General features: G+C 42.1%; 1 protein-coding gene across 1 annotated transcript in view; it reads right to left on the reverse strand.

The window, feature by feature from the left end:
• LOC144480704 (zinc transporter ZIP12-like) overlaps positions 1–16,065 on the reverse strand; it is a 64,675-nt gene that overhangs the window by 41,689 nt on the left and 6,921 nt on the right. The window contains exons 4-6 of the mRNA XM_078200299.1: positions 15,852–16,033; positions 7,642–7,819; positions 1,505–1,677 (exon numbers count right to left, since the gene is read on the reverse strand). Coding sequence (XP_078056425.1) covers positions 1,505–1,677; positions 7,642–7,819; positions 15,852–16,033 — 533 coding nt within the window. The remainder of the gene's footprint in view (positions 1–1,504; positions 1,678–7,641; positions 7,820–15,851; positions 16,034–16,065) is intronic.

Here is a 16,065-nt window from a genome sequence, read left to right on the forward strand (position 1 = left end):
AATAGAGGCAGTCCAGTGGCAGACTAAGAAGCCAGATCTCTATTGCTCAGTTTTGACCTCCCTCCCCACACGTTGGCTTCACCGCAGGTGTTGTTTCCCTCCATTATAACGGTTTGGCAGCTTAAGCCATCTTCATTTTTGAAGTTTCTAAAAAATCTCCAGAAGGCCCTTCCATCTTGAGACAACTCTCTTTCACCGACCTAAATGTGTCAAGTGTTGAAGGGCCTCCTATTGGCCTCCAACCTCTACTTTTAATTACGTGGGATCCCGAAGTGCCCACATAATTGGCCACCTCTTCAGAAATCACCCTCTGGAACCCAAGGATGGCAATTGCGGGTTCCCTGCATTTCCTCCTGGTTGTAGGATCTGGACCCATTAATGAAAATTCATCCCAGGACCTCTCCCAAATTACAGCACTTTCAACAATGTGGCACTCTTTTAGTACTGCACTGAAGCGTAGTAAGTGAGAGAGCAGCAAGCGCAGCTTGTTCAAGTTTATAGTCGAGCTTGAGTCAACAACCTGTTGACTCAGCAAAAACATGCAAAGCCATGTCAAACCATGTTTTATTCTTCATTATGTTTCTGTCAACGGAATGAAAAATCATAGCCAAAATATCTTTGTTTGCAGAAATCTATAACATTTGTTCCCCATTCAGTGTGTTTTTCATGTAGTAGATTTAACATAGAATTGTAAGGACCAATTTTCCAAGTATGTGCGGCCACCAGTGATTGTCATTTGCCAATTGTGCAACCTGAAACTATCCTCAACTTCCACTGAAGTCAAATTATTTTCCTCCCCTTTGCTTTTTCTTATAGCCTTGAACTTTGATCACAGAATGACAGACTTGTTATAGAGTAGAATCATAGAATCCCTACAGTGCAGAAGGAGGCCATTCAGCCCATTGAGCCTGCACTGACAACAATCCCACCTAGGCCCTATCCCTGCAACCCTGCCAATCCCCCAACACTAAGGGGCAATTTAGAATTGCCAATCCAACTAACCGGGGCACCTTTGGATGGTAGGAAGAAACTGAAGCACTCAGAGGAAACCCACGCAGATACGAGGAGAACGTGCAAACTCCACACAGACAGTGACCCAAAGCCAGAATCAAACCCAGGTCCCTGGCGCTGTGAGGTAGCAGTGCTAACCACTGTTATAGCACATCTGGTTCACCATGTCTGCACCGGCACTCCAAATGACAAATTCAGTTAGTGTCATTCTCCCACCTTCTCCCTGAGAATTCTTCCTTAACGGATACCAGTCTAATTCCATTTTGAATGCTTCGATCGAACCTGCCTCCAACACACTCTCAGGCAATGCTTGAACATTGCAAGCCTTCAACACTCCCTGTATGAAAAAGTTTTTGCTCCTATCAGTTTTACTTCTTTTTGCCAATTATTTAAACTCTGTGCCCTCTCGTCCTTGATGTTGGTAGTTTTGCTGTCTCTCATGCCCTGGAGTGTCTTGCCAACCCAATAATGTTACTTTTGTGCAGTAACGTACCTGGGGCAAAAGATGCATCAATGCATCGCCTGACATTGTTCCAACGGCAATACCTACAAACAGCTGCAGAATAAGCTGATATGTCTGCTTGCAGGAGTTGAAGATAAGTAGGGTGATACCACACATGGAGCTCACAGTAATGATCAGAACGGCCACTGTGCTATATCCATATTCTAGAAAAAAAACCACAATTAGCATTCCTGAATGTGCTTGAAAATATTTTGAAAATGCAAATATCCACATGAAAAAATGCATGATAAAAGATATTTCAACCCAAAATTGAACCCTAATTATGGAAAACAGAGGCAGGAATCCTTTTAAAAATAAACAGCATTAGATTCCACAGAAAATCCTGTACAAATAAAATGAAACTGAAGTTTTTGATAGATTATTTTGCGTGAAATAATTAACCGTTAGAAGTGGCTCAATGAATAATTAGATCACATGATAGTGGCACTGTCTAAGTTAGACTAAGAACATTTCAGTTGTCACCGAATCTTCGTTGATACAAATACTTTGATCTGTTTATACTGAGAAGCTATTGATAGCACCAAGTATGTGGATGCCAGATGACAAACAATACTTCCTGCAACTAGAATGGAACTGTCCCCAGATATTCATCCTTCAAGCTTAAATAGTCTTTCTGTTGCTGCAGAGACCCATTGGGCTCTGGGCTCTATTACCTGGACAAGGAGTATATAGGAGTCATGTAGAATCCTGTAAATAGTATAATTGACATTTCTGAATTAATCTCCACATGCACAAATTTTTAAGTTTAGATTTTGGCAAGAATCATGAGCCTGAAATAATTACTCGGGGGGGGGGGTCAGGGTGGGGAGATGAGGTGGAGTTTGTGAGCAGGGTGGGTACTCTGGTCTCCTGTGTAACACTGGCAGAATTTGCAACTTCTGAGAATTTACCTTGTACCTTTTACAAAGTAAATGACAGTCAGTTGGTCAGGGACAGGGCTTCCAAAGGCAGGATTCTCAGTCATGGATATGGAGGAGACCTGATGCTGAAGTGGTGGTTGTGCACTCAGTGAAGTGAGGTGTACCAGTCTCCAGAAGGGCGAATTTGGACCTCATCAGTGGGGTTCGGGTGGGAAAGTGGAATAACTCCCTGAAGAATTGAAATCTATATTTTTTTTAGCAACTGCATCAAGGTCAGCCCCCACCTCACTTTCTTCTGGGAGCTGATTGGACCATTGCCAGATTCTGTGGAGGGGAGCAGGGGGGTGTTGTTGGTTGGATGGTTATGATAATGGCTGAGCAATGTGGAAGTTATGAATTAAAATCCAATCACAAGTAGTGGGTTGTGCAAGCTGGGGAACAAAATTTGATGTACGAATCTGTGGGCTGACGCACGATAAACATGAAAATGGCTGAATTGTTGTAAAAACCCAAATGATTCATTAATCTCTCCAGATTCACAAATAACTGAGTCTTAATACCCTCAGAGAAATCTAGTGATGGACAATAAATGTGGCTGCATCAACACTCCCCACATCTCAAAGAACAAATATTAAAACACAGCTAGATTGAATTTTAAAACCATTATATCTAAATTCTTTATTTAATCAGCAGTTTCAAGTTTATTGATTAGTGTCACTAATCCACTTACATTAATACTACAATGAAGTTACTGTGAAAATCCCCTAGTCGCCACACTTCTTTTCGGGTACACTGAGAGAGAATTTAGCATGGCCAATGCACCTAACTAGAACATGAAGACTCCGCACAGACAGTGACCCAAGCCAAGAATCAAACCTAGGTCCCCAGCACTATGAGGCAGTAGTGCTAGCCACTGTATCACCGTGATCGCCTGGATGGACATATTTCAAAGTACCAAGTGTGTATAAGTATGTTAGCAGAAAATACTGGAATACAATACCTTTGACAAGGTACCTAATGGTAGGTTGTTGCATAAGGTTAAATCTCAGGGTGAGGTATCTAAATGGATACAAAATTGTCTCCTTGACAGAACCCAGAGGATGGTTGTAGAGAGTTGTTTTTCAAACTGAAGGCCTGTGACCAGTGGTGTGCCTCAGGGACCAGTGCTGGGTCCACTGTTATTTGTCATTTATATTAATGATTTGGTTGAGAATATAGGAGACAAAGTTAGTAAGTTTGCAGATGACACCAAGATTGGTGGCATAGTGGAGAGTAAAGAAGGTTGTCACGGATTGCAATGGGATCTTGATCAATTGGGCCAGTGGGCTGATGAATGGCAGATGGAGTTTAGAATCATCGAAACCCTACAGTGCAGAAAGAGGCCATTTGGCCCATCGAGTCTGCACCGACCACAATCCCACCCAGGTCCTATCCCCTTATCCCTACACATTTACCCGCTAATCCCTCTAACCTACGCATCTCAGGACACTAAGGGGCAATTTTAGCATGGTCAATCAACCTAACCCGCACATCTTTAGACTTCGATAAATGTGAGGTGATGCATTTTAGTAGATTGAACCAGGGCAGGACTTACTCAGTTAATGGTAGGGCATTGGGGAGAGTTACAGAACAAAGAGATCTAGGAATACAGGTTCATAGCTCCTTGAAAATGGAGTCACAGGTGGACAGAGTGGTGAAGAAGGCATTCATCATGCTTGGTTTCATTGGTCAGAACATTGAATACAGGAGTTGGGATGTCTTGTTGAAGTTGTACAAGACATTGGTAAGGCCACACTTGGAATATTGTGTACAGTTATTGTCACCCTATTATAGAAAGGATATTATTAAACTAGAAAGAGTGCAGAAAAGATTTACTAGAATGCTGCTGGGACTTGATGGTTTGAGTTATAAGGAGAGGCTGGATAGACTGGGACTTTTTTCTCTGGAGCGTAGAAGGCTGAGGGGTGATCTTATAGAGGTTTATAAAATAATGAGGGGCACAGATCAGCTGGATAGTCAATATTTTTTCCCAAAGGTAGGGGAGTCTAGAACTAGAGGGCATAGGTTTAAGGTGAGAGGGGAGAGATACAAAAGTGTCCAGAGAGGCAATTTTTTCACACAGAGGGTGGTGAGTGTCTGGAACAAGCTGCCAGAGGTAGTAATAGAGGCAGGTATAATTTTGTCTTTTAAAAAGCATTTAGACAGTTACATGGGTAAGATGGGTATAGAGGGATATGGGCCAAATGCTGGCAATTTAGGGGTTTAAAAAAATGGGCAGCATGGACAAGTTGGGTTAAAGGGCCTGTTTCCATGCTGTAAACCTCTACGACTCTATGACAATAGTTCCCTCAGTATCTGCAAAGATATCAGCCTGGTTCATAACATGAATGGAGATATTTCATTGGCATAAAGGATCAATGCATGGAACAGCAACTCTTCCCTTTTGGATTGTTGATGAATCTGCATTTCAATTTCAGTTTCAATTTCAATTTTTTCTTTCCCTTCTTTTTCAATTATGCATTTTCTTCTCTGGAAAGTATATTTTTGAACCAATTCTTAATTTTTCTTTCTTCGGATGTGGATGCCCCTAGCTAGGAGAGCATTTATTCTCAGCTGCTCTGGGAAGATAGCAATGGTGGACCTTCATGAACTGCTGAATGCTTTAATACAGCTAAGTCATGTGTGAAGTCACTTCGGAGGACAATTAGGAGTGAACCACATTGGTGTGGGACTGGAGTCACACATAAACCAAGAAGGCATCTTGCCTTCTCCAAAGAATATTAGTGGACCAATTGGGCTTTGCCACAATTCAACAGTTTCATTGTTACTTTTGCTGATACTATCTGTTCGGGAATTATTTTAACAAGGTCATGTTTTCAGAGGGTTTTATCCATGTTCTGAAATGTTTGCTTTCAGTTTGTGAATATTTGTTGTGTAGATATTCATGAATGAGTTCTCACACCAGTTCTTATTTCGCACATAAAAAAGGAGTTCCTTCAAAAAGGAGGGATAAGGAACAAAAACAGAAAATGCTGGAAAATTTCAACAGGTCTGACAGTATCTGCGGGAAGAGAATAGAGCCTATTCTCTCCCTACAGATGCTGTCAGACCTGCTGAGATTTTCCAACATTTTTGGTTTTTGCTTCAGATTCCAGCGTCCGTAGTATTTTGCTTTTATATTAGGAGGGATAAGGGTTTGATTTTTAAATGTGTTTTATATATACATTAATCCAGTGCGCTATTCATAAAATAACCATTCAGGGATTGTGTTTTACATTTGAGTGCCAAAATATTAACACAAGCATACAGTCAGTAGCTTTAGAAGAGGTGAGAGACAGATTAATTTTCATGATTTGTGGGGCTAAAGATGTACTGGAAAGATAGTCAATTCTACTCAGATTTCCTACTCCATTCGGAAAACAGGTTGAAATAGCTGAGTGTTAACATGCAACTTTATTTAGGAAAATAGGAATTAGGAGCAGGAGGCAAATTCAGTCCCTCGAGCCAAATCCCCCATTCAATCAGATCATGGCTGATCTCTCCCTGGTCTCAAATCCACCTCCCCACCTGTTTCCCATATCCTCTTATCACTTTTTTATTAGAAATATATCTATCTCTTTGTTCAAACCATTCAACGATTCAGACCCCACAGTGCTATGGGGGCAGTGAGTTGCACAAATTCACCACCCTCTGCGAGAAGTAATCCTCATCTCAGTTTTAAATCTACCACCTTTCAACCTATATCTGTGACCTCTTGTTCTAGATTGCTCCTTAAGGGGAAACATTTGATCTACATTTATTTTGTCTTTACCTTTTAAATTTTTATATGCTTCAATCAGATCCCCTCTCATCCTTCTGAACTCCAGCGAGTATCAACCCAAACTGTTTAATCTCACCTCATACATCAACCCCTTCATCCCCGGAATCGATCTGGTGAACCTCCTCTGAACTGCCTCCAATGCCACCATATCCTTCCTCAATTAAGGAGACCAAAACTAGACACAAAACTCCAGATGTGGTCTCACCAACACCCTATACAATTGTAACAATGTGGTGAACCATAGTTGGTTACCACTATGAGTGCTGAGCCACGGATGGTCAGCACTATGGGTGTTTGTAGATATGTTTCTGTAGTTACTGTTGGTGTTAGGGTTGGGCTGTTCTACCTGTTGATATTGTTCTGTGGTACACTCCAGTTGGCTCTGCCTACCAGGGGAAGTATAAAGGTCACTGCACTGCCTGGTGACCCTTTAGTCTGGGATTGTATTGTATATAGTGTGCTCCATTCTTGTCAGTCATAAAAGCCTTTATTTCCCGAGTACAATCTAGCCTCCCGAGTGATTTAATCGCGCATCAAACAACACTTCTCTACTTTTGTACTCCAGTCCTTTGCAATAAATGCCAACATCCCACTTGTCTTTTTTATTACATGCTGCACCTGCATACCGACTTTCTGCGACTCATGAACATAGGCACCCAGATCCCTCTGCCCGGATGCATTTTGTATCCGCTTTCCATTTAGGTAATAATTTGCTTTTTTATTTTTTCTGCCAAAATGGACAATCTCACACTTACCCACATTAAACTCCATCTGCTAAATTTTGGCCCCTTCTCCGAGCCTATCTATATCCATCTGTAAAATCTTTCTCCTCTTCACAGCTGCTTTCCCACCTATTTTAGCATCATCCGCAAATTTTCTAGCATTATATTTGTTTTCACCACTGTTGTATCAGGGTATTTAGACAGTGAATTTGAGTCTATTTTGTCTATTGCTGAAATGTTCAGAAAAACATATCATGATTTGTAGACAGTTGCCGCCAACTCTATTTCAGCAGATGTACTAAAGTATTATAAACTGGGCCCGATACGTTGGTTCTGAGTAATATGTTCTGGCAGGCAGACTATAACTTGTAACAAAGTTCAACCATCAATAATTTTAATACGCTGATGGTACAATTGAATGCTTTGAAGTTTAGGTTTGTAATCAACATTGGTCATAGCTTGCCCCTGACTGGGAAAGTTCTAGAAATTAGATGTAAAGGAAGAGGCCCTGTACTCCCAGATCTCTCAGAAATGCTGCTTATTTCAAATGAATCCATGAAAGACTGGCAGGGAACTTAATTGGAAAGAATGTGCAAACCTAGTGCTTGGTCAATCCTACGGAGTGCACAATAAGGTATGTGTGTACATTGATTCTCCCATTGTGGCGATGTCAATTATAAAACGATGTTATTGGGTATGACTTACTCTCAGTGTTAGTTGGCAGGACAACGGATTGTGCATATTTTTGTTCACTGTGTTGACAAGCTCCACTAAGCAGCTGTTGAATAATTGCTGGGCTCATCTGGTTGAAGTGCTCTTTCGAAATAACAGATTCATTGCCATTTGCAAAGATTCCCATTAGCTGTTCAGCAGAAAAGCAAACCTAGTTGAGGGGAAATGACAGTCAATTTATCTGAAGTTGAAGCTTTTAGAAAACTAGAAAGGATCATACAAGCCACACATTTCAATGAGGTACGGCAGAAATTAATAATCCATTCATAACACGTGCAAATTTGCTTGTGTCAGGCCCACTACGCAGATACCAATAACCATATATCATGGAGTATAATCACACAAGGTAGATAACCACAGTTGAGCCCAGATATTGGGCCAAATATTTAGAAGAATGAGGGGGATCTTATAGAAACGTATAAGATTATGAAGGGAATAGATAAGATAGAAGCAGGAAAGTTGTTTCCACTGCAGATGAAACTAGAGTGAGGGGCATGGCCTCAAAATAAGAGGAAGCAGATTTAGGACTGAGTTAAGGAGGAACTTCTTCACCCAAAGGGTTGTGAGTCTATGGAATTCCCTGCCCAGTAAAGCAGTTGAGGCTACCTCATTTAATGTTTTTTAGGCAAGGATAGATAAATTTTTGAACAGTAAAGGAATTAAGGGTTATGGTGAGCAGACGGGTAAATGGAGCTGAGTCCATGAAAAGATCAGCCATGATCTTATTGAATGGCGGAGCAGGCTCGAGGGGCCAGATGGCCTACTCCTGCTCCTTGCTCTCCTGACTGCTAAGGAGCTTTTTAAAATACTTTTAACCTGGAAGAAAGCAATGCATGGGCAGCTGAAACATATTTGGTTATTTGCCTCCTAGAAAGCCAGCTTGTTCCACTTTTTACAATTTTAGGGATAGTGTTGGTCAAGTCAGGCTGAATGCACTCGATGGTACTTGAGCTTATTTGTACCTTGGCTGGGCCTTGAGGTGTTGGGGGTGGGGTGTTGAGGGGAAGGACAATCTGCCAAAATGTGCGTCCTAATTTGAGGGAACAAGACCCTCATGAAAAAAGTTCTGGTGCTTAATTTCCACTTTGTCCGCTTAAACAGTATTGAATCTAGAACCATTTAGGTAATTGAAATTGATGTACAAATTTGTGGATTGACATGAAACAAAAATGAAGATGGTTGAATTGTTGCAAAAGCGCAAACGATGCATTAATCTTCACCCAGTCTGATCTCTCTGGACTGCACAGTGAGTGCTGCCAGACTGTGAGGAGGGCTTTTGGAGTTGGGTGAACACTGGGGGTTCGGTGAAACAAGCTACAGAGGCTATAAGGGAGAGTGCTGATTGGTCAGTAAGTGTTATTCTTTTCTTTTTGCTCTTGGCATTGTTGTTGTACACTACAATAGTGTTTCTGTGTAATTTCTATGGTTTATGGTTTGAAAAGGTTATATTCAGTAGCAACAAGAAGCAGGAAAGAAGGCCCCGAGAAAATTGGATATAATCTGAAACAAAACATCTTTCAAAAGTTTAATTTAAAAAGGCAATACATGACAGGAGAGCTCCAAACCGTGGTTTGCTCCCCTTGCTCCATGTGGCAGGCTGGGGACAGTTCCAGTTCCCTGGATCAGCATGTAGGCAGGAAGTGTCTCCAGCTACAGCTCCTGGAAGCTCGAGTTTCAGAGCTGGAGCGGCGGCTGGAGACACTGTGGAGCATCCGTGAGTCACAGAGTATTGTGGATAGCACGTATAGAGAGGTGGTCACACCGCAGGGTCAGACTCCACAGGCAGGAAGGGAATGGGTGACCACCAGACAGAGCAAGAGAGATAGGCAGGTAGTGCAGGAATCTCCTGTGGCCATTCCCCTGCTAAACAGATATACGGCTTTGGATACTGTTGAGGGGAATGACCTCTCTAGGGAAAGCAGCAGCAGCCAAACTCATTGCACCACGGTTGGTTCTGCTGCAGAGGGGAGGGGTAAAAAGTGCGCCAGTGCAATAGTTATAGGGGATTCAATTGTAAAGGGAATAGACAGGCGTTTCTGTGGCCGCAAACGAGACTCCAGGATGGTATGTTGTCTCCCTGGTGCTAGGGTCAAGGATGTCTCAGAGCGGCTGCAGGGCATTCTGAAGGGGGAGGGCGAACAGCCAGTGGTCATAGTACACGTTGGTACAAACGACACAGGTAAAAAAAGGGATGAGGTCCTAAAAGCAGAATACAGGGAGCTAGGAAGAAAGTTAAGAAATCGGACGTCAAAGGTAGTGATCTCAGATTACTACTGGTGCCACATGCTAGTTAGAGTAGAAATGACAGGATATATCGTTTAAATACGTGGCTGAAGAGATGGTGTCAGGGGGAGGGTTTCAGATTCCTAGGGCATTGGAACCGGTTGTGGGGGAGATGGCACCTTTTACAAATTGGATGGGTTACACCTGGGCAGACTGGGACTGATGTCCTAGGGGGAGTGTTTGCTAGAGCAGTTGGGGAGGGTTTAAACTAATATGCCAGGTGGATGGGAACCTATGTAAGGAGTCCAAGAAGGAGGGAGCAAGGACAAAATGTGGGGAGAAGGTTCCAACTACATCAAAAATCAGGAAAAAATTAAAAGGATTGAGAACTCAGGAGATGTTATTAATGGGCATGTTAGAATTCAAAAAGAAGGTGCAAAACTAGCATAAGGGCACTTTATCTGAATGCTCGTAGCATTCGAAACAAGGTAAATGAGTTGACAGCACGAATCATTGCGAACCAATATGATTTGGTGGCCATTACAAAGACATGGCTGCAGGATGGTTATGACTGGGAGTTGAATATCCAGAGCTACCAGACTGTTCGGAGGGACCGACAGGAAGGTAAGGGAGGTGGTGTAGCTCTGATATTTAAGGATGAAATCAGGACGGTAGTGAGAGATGATATAGGTTCTATGGAAAAAAAGGTTGAATCCATTTAGGTGGAAATTAGAAATAGTAAGGAGAAAAAGTCACTGGTAGGCGTAGTCTATAGGCCACCAAATAATGACATCATGGTGGGGCCAGAAATAAACAAAGAAATAACTGATGCATGTAAAAATGGTACAGCCATTATCATGGGGGATTTTAATCTACGTATCAATTGGTCAAACCAGGTCGGTCAAGGCAGCCTTGAAGAGGCGTTCATAGAATGTATCCGCGATAGCTTCCTTGAACAGTATGTAATGGAACCGACAAGGGAGCAAGCTATCCTAGATCTGGTCCTGTGTAATGAGACAGGAATAATTAATGATCTTACAGTTAGGGATCCTCTTGGAAGAAGCGATCACAGTATGGTTGAATTTAAAACATAGATGGAGTGTGAGAAGGTAAAATCCAATACCAGTGTCTTGTGCTTACACAAAGGAGACTACAAAGGGATGAGAAAGGCATTGGCTAAGGGAGCAAAAACTTCATGGTGGGACAATTGAGGAACAGTGGAGGACTTTCAAAGCGATCTTTCACAGTGCTCAGCAAAAGTATATACCAGTGATAAGGAAGGACTATAGAAAAAGAGATAATCAGCCATGGATATCTACGGAAATAAAGAAGGGCATCAAATTGAAAGAAAAGGCATACAAAGTGGCAAAGATTAGTGGGAAACTAGAGGATTGGGAAACCTTTAAAGGTCAACAGAAAGCCACGAAAAAAGCTATAAATAAAGGTAAGATGGATTATGAGAATAAACTAGCTCAGAATATAAAAACAGATAGCAAAAGTTCCTACAAATATATAAAATGAAAAAGAGTGGCTGAAATAAACATTGGTCCTTTAGAGGATGAGAAGGGGGATGTCATAACTGGAAATGAGAAAATGGCTGAGACATTGAATAGGTATTCACAGTGGAAGACATAAATAACATGCCAAAAATTGATGACAGGAAAGCTATGGCAGGTGAGGACCTAGAAACTATCATTATCACGAAAAAGGTAGTGTTGGGCAAGCTAATGGGGCTAAAGGTAGACAAGTCTCCTGGCCCTGATGGAATGCATCCCAGGGTACTAAAAGAGATGGCGGGAGAAATAGCAAATGCACTAGTGGTAATTTACCAAAATTCGCTGGACTCGGGTGATTCCCGCAGATTGGAAAACAGCAAATGTGACGCCACTGTTTAAAAAAGGAGGGAGACAAAGGCGGGTAACTATAGGCCAGTTAGCTTAACTTCTATAGTAGGGAATATGCTTGAATCTATCATCAAGGAAGAAATAGCGAGACATCTGGGTACAAATTGTCCCATTGGTAAGACGCAGCATGGATTCAGGAAGGGAAGGTCATGTTTGACTAACTTGGTGGAATTCTTTGAGAACATTACATGTGCAGTGGACAATGGGGAACCTGTGGATGTGGTGTATCTGGATCTTCAGAAGGCATTTGACAAGATGCCGCACCAAAGACTGCTGCATAAGATAAAGGTGCATGGTGTTACGGGTAATGTATTAGCATGGATAGAGGATCGGTTAACTAACAGAAAGCAAAGAGTGGGGGTAAATGGATGGTTTTCTGGTTGGCAATCAGTGACTAGTGGTGTGCCTCAGGGATCAGTGTTGGGACTGCAATTGTTTAAGATTTACACAGATGCTTTGGAGTTGGGGACAAGTGTAGTGTGTCAAAATTCGCAGATGACACTAAGATGAGTGGCAGAGCAAAGTGTGCAGAGGATGCTGAAAGTCTGCAAAGGGATATAGATAGTCTAAGTGAGTGGGCGAGGGTCTGGCAGATGGAGTACAATGTTGGTAAATGTGAGGTCATCCATTTTGGTAGGAATAACAGCAAAATGGACTATTATTTAAATGGTAAAAAATTGCAGCATGCTGTTGTGCAGAGGGACCTGGGTGTCCTTATGCAAGAATCACAAGGAGTTGGTTTGCAGGTGCAGCAGGTAATTAAGAAGGCAAATGGAATTTTGTCCTTCATTGCTAGAGGAATGGAGTTTAAAAACAGCGAGATTATGTTGCAGCTGTATAAGGTGCTGGTGAGGCCACACCTGAAGTACTGTGTACAGTTTTGGTCTCCTTACTTGAGAAAGAATATACTGGCACTGGAGCAGGTGCAGAGGAGATTCACTAGGTTGATTCCGGAGTTGAAAGGGTTGGCTTATGAGGAGAGATTGAGTAGACTGGGGCTATACTCATTGGAATTCAGAAGAATGAGGGGAGATCTTATAGAAACATATAAGATTATGTAGGGAATAGATAAGATAGAAGCAGGGAAGTTGTTTCCACTGGCGGGTGAAACTAGATCTGGGGGGCATGGCCTCAAAATAAGGGGGAGCAGATTTAGGACTGAGTTGAGGAGGAACTTCTTCACCCAAAGGGTTGTGATTCTGTGGAATTCCCTGCCCAGTGAAGCAGTTGAGGCTACCTCATTGAATGTTTTTAAGGCAAGAATAGATACATTTTTGAACAGTAAAGGAATTAAGGGTTATGGTGAGCGGGCGGATAAGTGGAGCTGAGTCCACGAAAAGATCAGCCTTGATCTTACTGAATGGCAGAGCAGGCTCGAGGGGCCAGATGGCCTACTCCTGCTCCTAGTTCTTATGTTCTCTGGGATCATAGAATCTCTACAGTGCAGGAAGAGGCCATTCAGCCCATCGAGCCTGCACCAACATCAATCCTGCCTTGGTCTTATCCCCTTAACCCCACGTATTTACCCTAGCTAGTCCCCCTGACATTAAGGGGCAATTTTGCATGGCCAATCAACCTAACCCCGCATCTTTGGAGTGTGGGAGGAAACCGGAGCACCCAAAGGAAATCCACGCAGACACGGGGAGAACCTGCAAACTCCACGCAGACAGTGACCCAAGTCTGGAATTGAACCCGGGTCTCTGGCACTGTGAGACAGCAGTGCTAACCACTGTGCCACTGTGCTGCCCATATACTCACAAATCGCTGAGTCTTGTTATGTGAATAAATGTAGGTGGCACAGCAGCAGAAAACAAAGCTTGTCCCTAAAACTTAATTCAGTGGAAAATTTAGTATCATCAGTATTATTTTGCCCTTTTGCAGCACTGTGCTACAACATGTTTGGAATCCCCAGTCAAAATGATATGAGCAGTGGGAAATTGATTCACACCATGGTCTACCGCACCACTGAAGTGTGGAACTCAATTTTGCTGATGCATGTTAAGCAGGGACACAGATTTCAATGGTGTTCAAAGAATCTGAGCAACAAGGCCAACCCAGAAAACTGGTGAAAGCTGGCCAAAAGCTTCCTCAAAGCTGACAATTCAAGAGTTGCCTGTCATCCAAAAATAAGTTCGGCTTTGTAACTTAAGTGGTTGGCATACAGAACATTCCTTCACTTCTCCATGAAAACACAAGATAAGAGTATGAAAGTCTGAAGAGGAAATCCAAATACTGAAGATGTTTTTTTAAAAAGTGAATTTCTACTTTGAAGCAATTCAATGTGAACATTTTCATATTTCATGAGTAACATAATTTTAGTCTTCAAGAACAGAAAAATAAAAGTAATATTTAAGGTTTTCAGTACATCAACTAGCTCATCATTTCACCAAAAAATGATTCTTATTCATTAATGGGCCAGCATTTATTGCCCACCCCTAATTAAATTTCTCATTCTGTCTGCGTGGGTTTCCTCCGGGTGCTCTGGTTTCCTCCCACAGTCCAAAGATGTGCGGGTTAGGTGGATTGGATATGCTAAATTGACCCTAGTGTCAGGGGGATCCGCAGGGTAAATGTGTGGGATACAGGAATAGGGCCTGGGCGAGATTGTGGTCGGTACGGACTCGATGGCCTGAATGGCCTCCTTCTGAACTGTAGGAATTCTATGTTTCTATTAATTGCCTTTGAACTGAGTGGCTTGCTAGGCCATTTCAGAGGGAGTTAAGACTCAACCACATTGCTCTATGTCTGGAGTCACATGTAGGCCAGACCAGGATAGCAGATTTCCTTCCCTAAAGGACATTAGTGAATCAGATGCGTTTTTACAACAATCGAGGCTAGTTTCATGATCACCATTACTGAGATTAGCTTTTAATTCCAGTTTTATTAACTGAATTTGTTGTTTGAACCACGTTCCAGAACCATTAACCTGGGCCTCTCGCTTACTACTAGTTCAGCAACTTAACCACCACACTATGACCCCTCCATGAGCTTATCAATCACTGTCTCACATCCAACTCACCTTAACTGTCATTTTTAAAGGCATTGTAAAATAGATACAACAAAGTATTTTACTCCTCTGAACATAGATTACAGAGACACCACTCCATTCAATTCCATACCCTTTCATTGCCATTGATTTTCCTGCCATTCATTGTTTTTCATTTTCATGTTATACACATCATTTAAGCTCTTTTCCACTGCTTTTCATTCACTCTCTCCTTCACTGCAATCACATTGCTTCTTTCTTTTTCACTATTGTTCATTCTACCTCATAGTCTCATCTTCCCCTTTCAGTGCTGCTCATCTGCCTTCCCCACCCAATCCTATCTGTATCTGCTGGCTAATGCATAGGTCGTCATTCACTCTCTGAACCACTCCACAATTTCCACTCCTGTATACTATGGACAGGGATTTCACAGGACACTGGGGAGGGTTCTGGTGCATTGTTGAATAGACATATGGGAGCAGTAAATAAAATTAAATGGATTGTGTAATGAGTGAGACAGCATAACTCCCAGGAGGTGATTGAGTCTGTACGGAAAGGAAGAGCATCTTCCTTTCAACCTCATCCGTGGCTGGGATTTTCCAGTCCCGCTGCAGTGAATGGTGATTTGGCTGAGCGCCAAATTCTCCGTTCTCACTGACAGTAATGTTGGGGTATGCAGGACCTGAGAATTCCAGTTTATGTTTCTAAAACATCTTTCTCAACTTTAGAATGTTTACAATTCTCATCACCGTGCTAAAGCAAGGATATTCAAGCATTAAATTCAACGCAGAGAGGCAACCAAACTGATATGTAGCTCACTGCATTTGAACTATGAGTAAAAGGTTGTCGAGTCGGTTTAACCTCGAGCAGTGATGGCTCAGAGGAGATATTATTCTAGCATTCAGGATTCTTAAGCGAATGGATAAATCAAATATTGTTGGAAACATTAGTTAACTGAAAATACAAATTTTAATAGATTCATAGATCTTGTGTGATAACAGAAAAACTGGGGAATTATAATTTAGAGTGATACCACTCCTCCAAAGGGAAATCGGGGCAATTTCTTTTACCTTTGTCCATGTGAATCCATCATCATGTACATGATCACACTCATGATGATCTTGGCTATGATTTATTGCAAAGTGTAGATGGCCTTTGAACTGTTTCTCTGCACTTCGATCATCTTCGTGATCATGCGAATGCGATTCAAAGTATCTACCCAAACCCAGCTGATTAAGGAGATGGTTAAGATCTGAATGAAAGAGGAGAACAAATAATGCCAAT

Source organism: Mustelus asterias, chromosome 2, assembly GCF_964213995.1.
Source record: "Mustelus asterias chromosome 2, sMusAst1.hap1.1, whole genome shotgun sequence".
NCBI lineage: Eukaryota > Metazoa > Chordata > Chondrichthyes > Carcharhiniformes > Triakidae > Mustelus > Mustelus asterias.